General features: G+C 42.3%; 2 protein-coding genes across 2 annotated transcripts; one reads left to right on the forward strand and one right to left on the reverse strand.

Moving 5' to 3' along the window:
- Positions 1-1,173: 1,173 nt before the first annotated feature.
- LOC104941884 (photoreceptor outer segment membrane glycoprotein 2-like) lies at positions 1,174-3,454 on the reverse strand. Its single transcript, XM_010767048.1, has 3 exons — positions 2,874-3,454; positions 2,117-2,363; positions 1,174-1,401 (listed from the first exon to the last, which is right to left on the reverse strand). Exons 1-3 carry the CDS (start codon positions 3,452-3,454, stop codon positions 1,174-1,176), a joined length of 1,056 nt encoding a protein of 351 aa, XP_010765350.1.
- A 6,559-nt stretch (positions 3,455-10,013) lies between these two features.
- On the forward strand, positions 10,014-12,995 carry LOC104941886 (uncharacterized). Its single transcript, XM_010767050.1, has 4 exons — positions 10,014-10,089; positions 10,202-10,646; positions 11,397-11,503; positions 12,888-12,995. The coding sequence occupies exons 1-4, from the start codon at positions 10,018-10,020 to the stop codon at positions 12,993-12,995; spliced, it is 732 nt and encodes a 243-aa protein (XP_010765352.1). The 5' UTR covers positions 10,014-10,017.
- The last annotated feature ends 1,064 nt before the right edge of the window (positions 12,996-14,059 follow it).

A 14,059-nucleotide genomic window follows, 5' to 3' on the forward strand; every position in this document is an offset into this window, starting at 1 on the left:
ACCTTCTTTTAACAAGCCATAGAATAAATTAATTATCTTTTTCCACTATCAATACTACATCATGCATCAAGTGAGAGCCCGATGAGGCAAAATCAAGATTGCTTAAACCTAACCCCAACTTTAATTTAGCAACCTACAAGTCGTTTAGCTTCACCAAATGTTAAAGCTTTAATTTGGCTTCTGATCTGATGTGCTCCTTAATTTGGGGGAAAAAAGGCAGAAAAGTTCATTTGACAAACAGATGTCATCCTGCCGTCATCAGCTAATGTGTTTAAGGCTTACTTATTAAACATTTAGTAAGCCCTGGTAGTGTAGTTTGCAATGTACAGTTTGGAGCCGTAACAAAACAATAATAATGAACATATCTAGCTCAGAAGTTTTACTGTCAAGCTTTTAGTTTTTCATCCCAGCAAATATGGCTGAGGTGTTTTTATAAGACCATGGTGGCATTGCTGAGGCACGTTAGTCATTGTAAATGGTTTGAAAGGATTATGTTATAAGGAGTTATCAATTCGATTTGTGTCTGATTTTGTGTTTTTAACTAAAAGCAAAGGTACAATTCTATTCGCTATAGTCCTATAATATGCACCGATAGGATCCAAAACTGTAACTGTGGACTTAAAGTACTTGAACTGCATTTAAATTGAGGCCATAAGCACGTAGGCAAAACTTCTGACCCACATCACACAGTTTTCTTCACATTCTAAAATATATTGCATGTTCAAATTAGCCTCCAGTGTTGCTAACCCGACAGGTGTATAAAACAGTTTTGGAAACCTGTTGCTAAACTGTGATACACAGACAACAAGATGTAATTTGTAAACAACAGATAACAGTACAGATGAACAGAAACAATGTACATTTTTCGTGTGTTATATGGGTTTGTATCAAAAAGAAATTTGAGAAAGACTTTGGTTACACAACAAGGCATATTTGCATTTTGGAAAAGATCTACCCTGTCATGATTAGAGATGTGTTATATAGTGATTAATTTCTTTCAATATATTTCAGTTTTCACACAGTAAACGTTGTATAGATATTTCTTCACGGTCATTTTTGCCTCATGGTTAAAAAACTTTAAATAACATAAAAAAAACCTTTAGATAACGGTTTAAAGGCCTTCATGGATGCCCTTCAGCCAGGTATTTGCTTTGGCGGCACATTGTCCGGCCCTTAGTGTGCTATGGAGGAGGAGGGAACGTCAATGTTCGGGTCTCCGTTGTTGGCTGTGTCTATCTGGTTGCACTTGCCAATGTTCTTCATTATGTTCAGGTTGATGCGTGCGGTTTCCATTAAACCGTTTTCCAGCAGCCAGCCGTCAGACTCAGAGTTCAGGTCGCCCTGCCTCAGCCCATTCTCCAGGGAGGTCTGGAGGTAACGAACCCCTGTCAACACTGACAGCTGAAACAAAACACACAGAGGCACATTAGAGACAACATCACACAATGTGCACACAAATCGGGGTTCAAGAAGTCAAAAGACTAGTGAGTTTGTCTGAATTTCTTCTTTATTTCTTCTTTATTATATTTATTAGTTTAGTCCACACAAGGCAGTTATTTTAAAACAAAACATGTACAGTTATACTGTTTTTTCCCCAAAATATTATAGCGCATGGTGGAAAGGAGCAGGGAGAAGAACATCTTATTTTACCTGCCCCTTCTTATAAAAAAAAAAGAAAGAAAGGAAATTAAATAACCATAAAAAAGTAAAATAAAGGCAATATTCTTTCAGTCCCAGTTGCTTACAAATACTGGAACACAATCAAAAGTCAACTTCATACTGTCGAATTACGCTTTCTCTATACATTTCCTTAAACATACAAATGTTCTTTAAATCATTCTGCAAAGAATTCCACTTCTTTACGCAAACTACAGAGACACACATCTGCTTTAAAGTAGTACGTGCAAACTGATGCTTAACATTTAATTTCCTCCTATGATGCTATGCTATGCTATGATGATCTTTAGTTTCATGCAAACTAAAATTGCTTCACTTTCCGAACTGACCTTCCTCAAGTTAAGTCACTTGAGGCTGACACTGGAAACCGACCCTGATTGTAAAATAAGTATAGTTATGTCTTAACTTCACTATTGCGTTATCACGTGTGTCTCCTCACCTCAAACAGCCAGGTGATGAGGACAGTGAGGCCAATGGACTGCACGATGTGGGTGTAGTACTCCAGCAGCGCCTGGCGACACCCTTTCATCCACAGGTTCAGCTCCTCCGTCTGGTGCTCGTAGTTGAAGTGAGCCGAGTTGTTGGAGATCTGCTGCTGGATGCAGGGCCGGGGGGAGTTGATGTTGCAGCAGCTGAAGGGGACCCCGTCCATCAGGTACTTCCCCCGCACATTACTTCTTAATCGGCTAGAAGGCAGGAGAAAGAAGGAGATGCTCTTAATGCTTTGAATGCATCTGTGTGTGAACCTCAGGTGTTTTATTGTTTGGGACCACATGGGAGGGTTAGGGTTTCCAAAGAGTCAACCAACTAATAGGATTTATATGCCAGTAATGACAAAACCATAGTACACATGGATATTAATGAATTTGAGTTTTATCTCTACCAATAGCCGTTCCCTACTAAACTTTATCCTGAATCATATCATCATTGTCAACCAAAGTTATTATATTTCAAGCTATTTAGTATCTTTTTACCAATTTCAGAAAGTGGCTAGAATATTCACAATTGGAAATGACTCATTTATTATGATTTTTTTTCCAAGTATATTGATTCGTTAAGTTGAAACAAATTATACTGGCATGTATTTTTGAGATATTTGGGGAAGGTTGGGTTTACACAGTGTCATTCACAGCGACTTAGATGTGATTATACTCTTGATATGAAATCACTATCCTCAATCTAATATTAGTACTTACTCTAACACGTCTTTTTTGGACATATCCAGGTAACGGTTGCTGATCCACTGGATTTGAAACCAGTCCTTATAGCCGTTGTTCCCACAGCACTTGAACTCAATCTGCAGCAGGTCCACAGTTCTCTTCAGGAAGCATCGTCCTGGTGTGTCTGTGTCCTTGTAGAACCTGATGGCCTCCGTCAGCCCCAGGTTCAGAGACTCCTCCAGCTCCCTATGCATGCTGTAACACATCAGAGCCCCCACCAGCACACAGAAGGTGAAGAAGAAGGTGCACATTATGTATGGCAGCAAGATGAGCTTCCAGCGCAAGAACTTGGTTGTGTCCACGCAGTCGTAGCAGATCTTCCCTCCCAAGAAGTTTATGGCACAGGCGATGAGGCCAACTGCAATCAGCATGTTGGGAACATACTGGATGTCCCTCTCAGCCATCAGCTCTACCCGCTTGTTGATCTCCACCTTGAGAAAGAGCCCCATGCTGAACAGGAGGATCCCTGTCATCACGGAGACCCAGTTCAGGATCCATAGCACCTGGGCCAGCTTGTCCCTCTTGTTCTTGCTGAATGTCAATTTCAAAAATGCCATTGTTTAAATCGGTTGGTAAGTTTTCCTTTAAGTCCAGAGGAGGATTAAGGGTGGGACACAGGTCGAGCAGTGGAGAGGAGCGGGTTATCCTCCAGGGTGTGAGGGGGACCAAGGGGAGGCAGATTGGTGGTACAGTTCTCTGAAGGTCCTCTCATAAGCAGCTTAGCTTGGTTGTAATGATCGATATCATGTGGACGCTGCATTATGGTTACACTGTAGATCTCTGCAGGTCTGTGAGAGTACAGAAGTGAGAGTACATCAAATAAATATTCTTATATGACAGCAAAACTAACCCTAGCCTAACCCTTTTTGTTTTTAAAACAAGACAAAGCACAATGACATGTGATCAGTTGTATGCAAGAAACATGTATGAAAACAATCTACAATCTATGTGAGACATACTGAGAAAAGTTCAGTGAGATATCATTTGGTTTGAAACAGAAAAAAACATAATTTCCTTAAAAAAACAATTGTCCTGGCATTTAATACATTTTATTTGTCGAGCGCTTTATCATTTATTTCTCGACAAAACTCCTGGAAAAAGAAATAACTGACACAGAATTCAAGACTGTGCCTACCTTATCCAGGTCAGCATTCACCTTGAATATCCAACATCATTCTCCTCTTGTTTTTGGCTTGTTTTCCTGAAGACATCCTCAGATTTAGTCCAGAGAGGCGACTAGCCGTAGTGACACAGATAGTTTGTAGGCAGCCACCGGAGCATCAGAGTGAGACTAATAGCCAAGTCCTGACCCTCCTCCTAATCTCCTTTAATCATTAATCAGCCCTGTGGGCCCAAGAGGGATTTGGTGCTACCTTCTGCCACCTACGCAAATCTGTGTGTCCTGGCACTGTGAAAGTAATGGAGGATGGCCATTGTGTCTGTGTGGGTGTGCTTGTATTTGTAGAAGTAGTAGTACCAGTCGTAGTAAAAAAGAGCAGCAATCCAATTTGACAATCTAAAAAGTGATATTTTAGTTCATCTGTGGTATCTAAAGCATTAAGTGCACATTTTAAAAAAAAATTGAGTTTTTAATACAAGTACATTTATGTAAACAGAAATAACTACTGAGGTGGCAGCTTACAGTTATTCAGAATTATTAATAAATCATTTTCTTGAATAATCATTGCAGCTCTACTTTAGAGGCATGTGCTTTGATGAAACAGTCGGTGTTTTGCTGTTGCACAATTGTGAAAAACAACTTGTTGTGACATCACTCATTGGGGTGTGGCCAAAATGACAAATGCCTGGAAGATTAAAGCTGTAGATAGATCAGGGGATTTCCTTCCTATTTAAGAAGTCCCTTTTCAAATGCAGCTATCATCTCACCCTTGCTGGCCCTAGCTATTTTGTTTCCAACTTTAAATGTAACACACACACACACACACACACACACACACACACACACACACACACACACACACACACACACACACACACACACACACACACACACACACACAGTAAACACTCACAGACCAATCAGCCAAGGAAATGTTAACTGAGAGTGAGATTAGTGGATTAACATGTACCAAAGTAGCTTGTGTAACAAGGGAACGTTACAGAAGCCCCCGAACAGTCAGCTAATCCACAAGGTAGACGGGACACAGAACACTCACCACTGTGCAGAGTAAAGAGAGTGAACCTTAACGGAGCTACTGGGGAGTACACCACGTTTCCAAGTAAGTACTGGGAATCAATCAAATCTTTAAATCATTTCTTTGTTGTTTAAAATCACCACTGCCACTTTTGTCTGTTATTGCACAATCCATTGATTTAATTATGGACACCTGAGAGAGGGCTTAAGTGCACAAGTTATTTACCTACTATGAGATACTTTAAGCACATTAAAAAAGCTATGGTTAAAACAACTTTAGAAAAGAGTATGTCAAATGTTTAATCAGTTGTTTCTTCTCTGTAATGAACCATAGGTATCAGGATTAGTTTTGCAGCAATGGTCCTATGATCCCAGCATGTGAACTCCCTGGTCTGTGAGTGGAGCCCGGGGTCTGAGGGCATCATGCTGGATACAGAGGGCCGATGGTCCGAGGCGTTAGCCAGCAACAACATCAGAGCCATCATCCGCTGGCTGCGGGAGCTCACAGCTGAAGGTGCATCAGGAGCATCTGACTACCATAACGTTTTAATTTTGTCCTCTACCTGCAGTAACACTTTACGAGTTATTGTTGTCTGTATTTCATCTCCTGCTTCACACCCTGCTGCAGGTGTGGGTGAGATGGAGGACATCCTACAGACCTTCAGCTGCTGGGTACAGAGGACATCAGAGTTTGCTAAGAAGGAGTTATTAACACTATGTAAGATGTTTCTCTATCAATCATATTTAAATGTTCAAAATTCAAAGTACACTGAGTATTTTTATTTAAAATCTCTTGTGTCTTCCCACAGGTTTCAGTCGTTGCAAGGGCCTGTGGATGTTCCTGGACCGCAGCGCTTTCAGCAGAGTGCACATGCTGCTGCAGAGACTGAGGAATCTGCTCACCCTGGCTCAGTGGGCAAGGAAGCAGCTCGGTTCAGCCCACCTCTGGCATGGTACACACTCCAATACACACACAGCATACAGCAGCATGATGGTTTGGTTGATATTTTTGACTGTAAATGTAGTCAACTTAATATAATCAAATGTTCTTGTTTAGGTATGGGCGTCCCATGTGTTGTCTGCAGGGATGCATCAGGCTCCTCAGACATCAGACGAGGCTGCTGGAACCGAGAGCACGGGGCCCTAAAGCAACACATTTGGCTAGGACAGCTGGTACAGTGGTGGGGCATTATGGGACTTCTACCCAAGTACGCTGGTAAAGATATGATCACACACATTACATTACATTTAAGTGATAAATTGCTATCACGCCTCTGAAGGCTTTTCTGCTGTTTTTGTCAGAGGCTCAAGAGGTGAGGCGTATCTCCCAAATGTGGAAGGACATGGCTCACAGTCAACGGAAAGCTTGTCTCGAGACACCTGGGTAACTCATGATTTGACTTAAAGGGGACCTATCATGCAAAATGCACTTTTGTACGTCTTTTATACATGAATATGTGTCCCCGGTGTATCAGGGAACTCACCAAGTGTCAGAAAACAAAACCCTCTCTCTTTTCCTCCATACCCAAATCTCTAAAAACGGGGCTGCAACGGATCTGATACAGATTGATACAGATTTTAAATTGTTCTGACATCATAAACAGGGAGCTCCGCCTATATGGGCAACTCTCCACCTATCAGGGGAATGAGAGGTTGCCGTGGCATGGTAACAGCATGGTAACAGCATGGTAACAGCATGGTAACAGCTTGATTAACAGCATGGTAACATGACGCTCGTGCCTTGCCCCCCTCCTTTGCAGGGGGGCATGGTCAGCTGCAGCTCATTTGCCACAGAATCAGCCCTTGCAAAAACAGGGCTGGAATACAGCAAATAGAGCGAAATGAGGCATGGCTATCTGTTTGGTATTTTGAAAAAAAAACTTCACAGACATGTTTTATATAGGTATGGCCCTACAATATATTATTCAAATATAGCATGATAGGTCCACTTTAAAGAAGGAGTTATGAGCCATTGTTATTATTTTATCTCCAGCTGAAGTTTCTCTCCTCCATTTTTTCTGCTTTTCTTTTTTGATTAGACGGAAAGAGGGAGAAATTGGAAGATTTAGGTCATTGATACAGGGTATAGTGACCCAGCTAGAGAGACAACATGGAAGCATTTGGGTTTCTGATGACTTCACAGACCAGTGCTATCCCCCTCCTAATCTGCAGTCTCTGCTCAAGCTCGTGTTGGTGCCTCATATCGACAAGATGTCAGTCCAAGCGCTTGTATCCTTCCAAATATAGCATCAAGAAAGCCGAATGTACATTTGTTTTTCTTCTATTTTAGTCTGTTCTGCTTTATTTTAGACAAATATTGTATACAGACAGTGTATTTGATTCAGGTCATATAGTCCTTAACCTACATGTGTCACAGCTCATGTACTTTGTCCTGGATACAGCCAACTTCCTGCAGTGCAGAGACGACCTTCTCCAATCTTTCTGCCACGCCTTCTCTATTCCTTTCTGCTTTTCCCAACAAATCAGGGCCTTCTGGATGCTTGATCAAGGACAAATCAAGGTACATAACCAAAAAGCTACATTACAAAATGGTTTCATACAAAAGATGAGTTACTGATCTGATTGTTGTTGAAATGTGGATGTGACAGCTGCCTGGGTCAGTTACCATCCTGTCGAAAACATTAGCATCCTTGGCTTTGCACCCATAATGGTCAGCAGGTGTCACTAATTCACCACTTCAGTAGCTTGTATGATTATTGTAATGACGCTCCACTGTGCAAGCATTATGGACAATATTGCAGTATACCTCTCTTTAGACAGAGCGAAGGCTTTCATGGATGATGAGATGGGCCAGTTTATTTATCAAAAAACATGTGCAACGGAAATTGTTTTCTCATATATGTTAAGAAACAACATTTTAAATGACAGTCTCTTCTACTTTATGTCATATACCATCCTGCCCAGGCCTCCATGGAGTTACTGCTGAGCCCCCGGGCTGCTGCTCCATGTCTCACATGGCAGCATCGCTGCATCATCCGCTGTCTGCTGACCAGGAAGCAGCCTCAGCTGGCGTTAAAGTACCTTCACTGGACCAGGCCTGCAATGGAGAGCGTTGAGGATGTGAAGCTATGTGCAGATGTGCTACTTCAAAACAGGTGCATTATGGTACACTGATGGCTATATTACATTACATTTAATTTAGCTAATATTATTACCTATTATCTTTTGTGTGTTTCTGACAATGTCTCTGCTCCCCAGTTGTGTCTCTGAAGCCTGGGCTCTGCTGAAGAGAGGCCACACAGAGAGCGATGAGGTGGTCCTGTACTTCCTCCAGGTCTGTAATGGATTGGGTCTGTGTGCAGAAGCTTTAAAGTGCATCCCTGCAGGATACAATGTAGGTGAATATCAATGTATACAGCAAATGCACCAAAGATATTTGGCCTTGAAATGACATATCTTCCCTTATATCGTTTAATCAGGGTGAGGAGGACATTGTAAATGGGACTACAGGGTTGCCACTGATAAAGAAAGGTATTCAGATAAACACATAGAAGTTTAAATGGATAGATTGAAGTGTAATACATTTAACAACTATATTTTTTTCCTAATAGACATGTCAGCAGAAAGGCCACCCTGCCCGCTGTCTGCCAAACTGTATCAGGCTCAGAGCGTCAACACAGTCTTCCCAGAGGAATTAGTACGACTGCTCAGAAAGGCTGCGACGGAAGTGAGAACGCTACACCCCAAGATAAGGTACTGAGATGGCGTGTTGACATCATAGGTTGAATCACTTTAAAATATGTTTATTTGCATGGACAACTCATTTTCCCATAATCTTTATTCCAGTGAGGTTGCGTCGCCGGAGCACAATGAGAGAAAATCGAACAGCAGAGAGATGTTTCTGTCGACCCAGGCTTTCCGTCATCTCACGCCCAGCCCCTCCCCACTGGCCATGTTAGAAGAAACAGTTCAGACAGCACATACAGATGAAGCAGAAGAGAAACAGCCTGTCTCTAATGTATGCATTGTCAGTGGCCCTGAGATAAATGACCACAACAGTAGATCATTGATTTTGAGAAATAATGATCCTTGCCCTTTACATCTCTTCTTGTCCAAGCAGAAGCCTGAACCACCAGAGAGCATTTCTTCTTCTGAGGATCTGAGCTCTGAGAACATCTCCTCCTTCACCTCAGCATCCTCACTGCCTCTGTTGAGACGGGACGGTCCTTATGAGTACAGAAGTACAGTGACTCTGCAGAGGATCTCCTCTCTCCTCACTGATGGAGAGAACCCAAGCAGCGAAGAGGAGGAGGAGGAAGAAGAAGAAGAAAGCAGAACATCTTTGCCACATTGCCCTGAGATGACAGCAGATGGCGCCACAGACACCATTTCTCTGCTAGACCACAACTTGAAAAAAGACGTTGTGGTTCTATCTTCCGAGGGTAAGCTTTAGAAAACATTTAACTTGTACTATATTCACTTCGAGAGACATTCATGAGACAAAAATAAACTCTTTCTCAGGGCAAGAGGATATTAAGACACATGTTTTATCCAGCAAGACCTCAGGACCTTCAATGGATGAGAACGTTCCTGTAAAAGAAAGGTCAGAGGTCATCTTATCCTGCAATATGCTTATGGTGCATTTAACACTGGCGAGTCAATTCAAACTGAGTTATATGTTTGCTTTGGTCAAGTTGCAGGTTGTATTTTCCTCCTGAGTTCCACAGCAATGAGGTTAGCCAATCAGGACCCTCGCTCTGTGAGTCTGCGGTGGAGGGTCATAGCATCCTCTCACCTGACTATGGTGTGTACGTTTATCCAGCTGAAGCAACACAAATATATCCAGCTAAATTGTTCTTTACTGAATGTTCACATCACTGCATGAACATTTACCCCGCAGAGAAAATGGCCAGCAGAGGAGAGGACATAGTTCATGAACCCCCAGATGTCACTGATCTGTGCAGCTCTGCGTTGTCACTCAACCAAGAGGACCAATCAGACTGCATGCCCTCACAGATATTCAATTTTAGTGAAGCAGACATATCTGACTTTTTCATGGAAAAGGAATTTAATCTGGTATGCAATAATTCTCTTTAACTTGAACATACATACCGTAGATTGATTTTTACAATACCTTTTTACAAAATGGGGCTCTTCATGTGTATTCTTTTTCACTGTATGTGACCAGAAAACATATGAGCCTGACCAGCAAGAGGAAACAGCTGCATGCTTCAATCAAGACCTCTCCTGGGCTCTGTCTGAAACCACTCAGGACCTTCTGACTGACCTTCACTCAGAGGATCCAGCAGCCACAGGCTCAGGGGATTTAGAGCCGGGTCAGCAGGACTTCTCCCTCCTCACCCCTGTGTGCAGCTCAATTTTCCCCTCACAGCTTCACTTCCCTGGTAGCTCTCTGACCCCCAGCACAACCTGCGACCTCATAACCACATCTGCTCCTTCTGACAACACCAATGAGTGCTCCCTCCAAGCCCAATTACAGATGGATGTCAAGAGCACCTCAGCCTGGCTTGAACAATACAACATGGGCCTTTGCTTGAAAGAGGATTTGGAAACACATAGAGCCTCCACTGGCCTTCTACCTACTAAAGCACCAGAAGCGACTTTTACATCAGGTAAAGCATTTTCAATTTTCTTTACACTTAAGAATAAACACTACTATTCATATACCACCATTTACAACCAAATGGTGTACACGTGTCTGTAAAGACAAGGAAACATGTTGTCTTTTTTAGAGCTTCTTAAACATTGCAAAAGCTTCTTACACGTGCTAATTGAATACCCCATTGACGTCCTTGCTAGCATTGGTCTAAGCAGGAATAATTTGTGTTTGTGCTCTGGCGGGATGTAATTATATGTCAGAGGGGCCGCTGTTCACATCATGGTGCAGCACACAGGTACATGTAGCAGAGGCAGGGGGTCTGCGCTGTGAGGAGAGGGGGACTGTTGAGGAAGTGAAGTGTCAGAGATTGGTTCCCTTAACCTTGCTGAAGCAGTCAGTCATCCATAAAACAACCCCTTCAACCCCCTCCCCCACTCTTTCTATGGGGGGTGTATACCGTCTTCCACTGCAGGCAGACCTCCCTCCATCTGCCGCGTTGTGCTCATCACTCCGGGGCCTCAGGGGTCCACGGCCTATTGCCCCTCGCTGATGCCCCAACCTTGTCAGTGGAACAAGGGTTAAAGACATGAGAGTGGAGCAATGTTGCATACAATTAAAAGGATAGTGTCAAATAGGCAGCCTCTGGATTACAGATTAAGTCTGATGTTTCCAGCAATGGATCATTAGAACTGGTGAAGTATCATTAGAAACAAAGAGACCATTTTGATGTTATATTCATGTTTTTGTTTCTGTTCATCCACAGAGGATAAGAGGCCTTCTTTTGTTCTGGGCCAACCATACTCCAACAGTCTGGTTAACTTCATGGACTTCACTGCAAAAAAGAAAGGCGACAGCAGCGATGGCAAACAGGTACCTTTCTTCTGATGATACATGCTGTACATGGAGGCGTGTACAGCGTGTGTTCATTATAAGGAGATTTAAGCCAGTGGGAACAGTAGGGGTCACTGTTGTTCCAGTTAAGGAGCCTGACAGCAGCTCTGATTTGGATGATCTCATTTCTGGTCCCTGGGGATTTTGCTCCATCACAACCCAGCAGGTGCCCTCTTTACTACCCTTCATCCCTCTTTCTCCTGTCCTCAAGCATTAACACCGCTGCTTTAAGATCCCAGCTTACAATGATGTCATTTTCCAAATGTGAAGGCTGTACTTGAGGGGATATGAATCAATTGTGTTGTTTCTTGAAGTGCGGACTTAAAAGAAACAATTATTTGTCAAAAATATAATATCTGAAGCTGATGTCGTCACCTCTTTATATTGCATAATTATAATGTTGTGCATCGACTTGAACAAGCACTGTAACATCATTGCACAGATATGACCATGTAATTGTTTTACTGAGAGTTTATTGGATAATTGTTTGATGCAGTCACCTAATTATTTTTGTTGAGATTTGGGGAACATATGGAGCTTGGCAGGTGAAACGTTTACGCCATGTTAATTAATGATGATTATACCTCAGGCCTGAGTAGCATACACTGTACAAACAGTGTGTGTTTATCACGGCCAATCTACTTTGGTTGTACAGTGCATGTTTGTAGTGAATGCATTACACCCATTAACTTGCACTCTCAGTGTGAGTGTGTTTCCAGGGGGTTGTGTTGAAAGCAGTGCTGTTAGTGTTATCTAATTGTTCATCCTGTATAGAAATTATGCTGTGTAGGATTTGCTTAATTGGCAGATATGAATGATTAATGTGTGAAAATGAGTTTAGGACAAACCCTTACTGGCTGATCAAACCATCATCTATTTAATGGCATAGTGGCTAAAGATAAAAAAAATCAGGATATTAAACATAGTAATTAGTGTTAGCTATAAATTCTGATCTCGTCTCGTATGACCTAATGCGTGACTGTTTATTATGATTGTTTTGGCTAACTTGTAAACGAGATATTCCCCGTGTTCAAAACAAAGTAATCGATGAAATGGAAAAAGAGATCATACCCGCTTAAAAAGATATCACAGAGTGAAATATTATCGACTTTGCTGTCTTTATGAAAATACCAATATTTTCACAGACGGAGGCGGGGAGTAGTGTTGGATGATTTTGAAACGTTCAGGATCCGAGGGGAGACGAATGGCCTCTATTAGGAGCATTTAATCAGTGCACCCATTCTCCTGCGCCCCCCTGGGGAAAGATTAATGGGCACAGGATATTTCATCAGGCCATCCACATCACTGCCCAGGATATGAGGCTGTAATTGTGTCTGTTTTCTGCTTTTGTTTCGTGTTACAGGCAGACAAAGAGGAGCCCGCGGGTTGGAGCAGTTTGGGGAAAGGTTCACAAGGTGCCATAAGAAGTGGGAGAACGCTACGGAAAGGGAAACGAGTGAAGAGAGCATGAAGACATAAAACACATCTAGTTTACACATGAACTGAATGGAATATATTTGCTAAGTCTATAACATTTGTATTGATTCAGATCAGATTCACATTGTAATGTAAGGATAAACTTGCACCAAATGAACTGACTGAAACCGACAGGCTTGGTGAGCACCGCATAGACTTTTCACCTTGAAGTGATCCGTCTCCCCTTCCTCATCAATCAGGGGGTCAGTATAATCTGACGGCTGTTGCTTCTGCTTCTATCAGCAACCTTTCCCACCCGCTGATGTTGTCCTGCCACACCCTTTTTCCTCCACGGTGATACCTCGTGTCAGAAACACTCATTAATGGATTTCTCAGGGATTATTGATAAACACAAACTATTAAATACTTAACTCATTAAAACTCCAATAAAAAAGAACAATGTTGGCTTATATTGTGTATGTGTATTATCTGTTGACAAGGGCATGTTAGTCCACTTTAAACATAAATGCTCTTCACAAAAAATGCAGTGTGGTGTCCTTGAAAATAATTCTGCATTTAAGATTCTTGACTGTTTTCTTTCCTCTAGAAAAAAGGATGTTTGCTTTGCTGCCATTGCATCTCATGAAAAATGGATGACCTCCCAGTGCTTTCTGCTGCCCATCGCTCCCCGTATTTGCACATAGCCAAGGGACTGCATTTGGGTTAGCATCCTCCTCCCTCACTCCCTCCATCTCTCCTTCCCTCCCCCGTTAGCTTGTTCTGGGGGTGAATAACTTAACACATATTTCAGCTTGACACACTTGTGCTCTGGGTCTCCCCTGGGTGGCCAGTTCACGAGCCCACACATGCTGTATTATTTAAAAGTGTGGTTCGGAGTTCTGTGTGTGGATGTGCATGTAATCTCCTGTTTGTGTTAAGCAGGAAAGCCTTATAGAGTTACTCTGTTTTACTCTGTGACCTTGCAGGTGTGGCAGCAGCTCTGATACCAGGTGATGTCTGAGGTCTAGCCAGAACATTAGCATGGCAGCATAGTTATGGTTCACTCCATGCGCTCTGATTTTCTATTAGAAAAGGAGAGAATGCTGTGTTACAAGCAGT

This window comes from Notothenia coriiceps, unplaced genomic scaffold (genome assembly GCF_000735185.1).
Source record: "Notothenia coriiceps isolate Sejong01 unplaced genomic scaffold, NC01 NC01_scaffold00004049, whole genome shotgun sequence".
NCBI classification, from domain to species: Eukaryota; Metazoa; Chordata; class Actinopteri; order Perciformes; family Nototheniidae; genus Notothenia; species Notothenia coriiceps.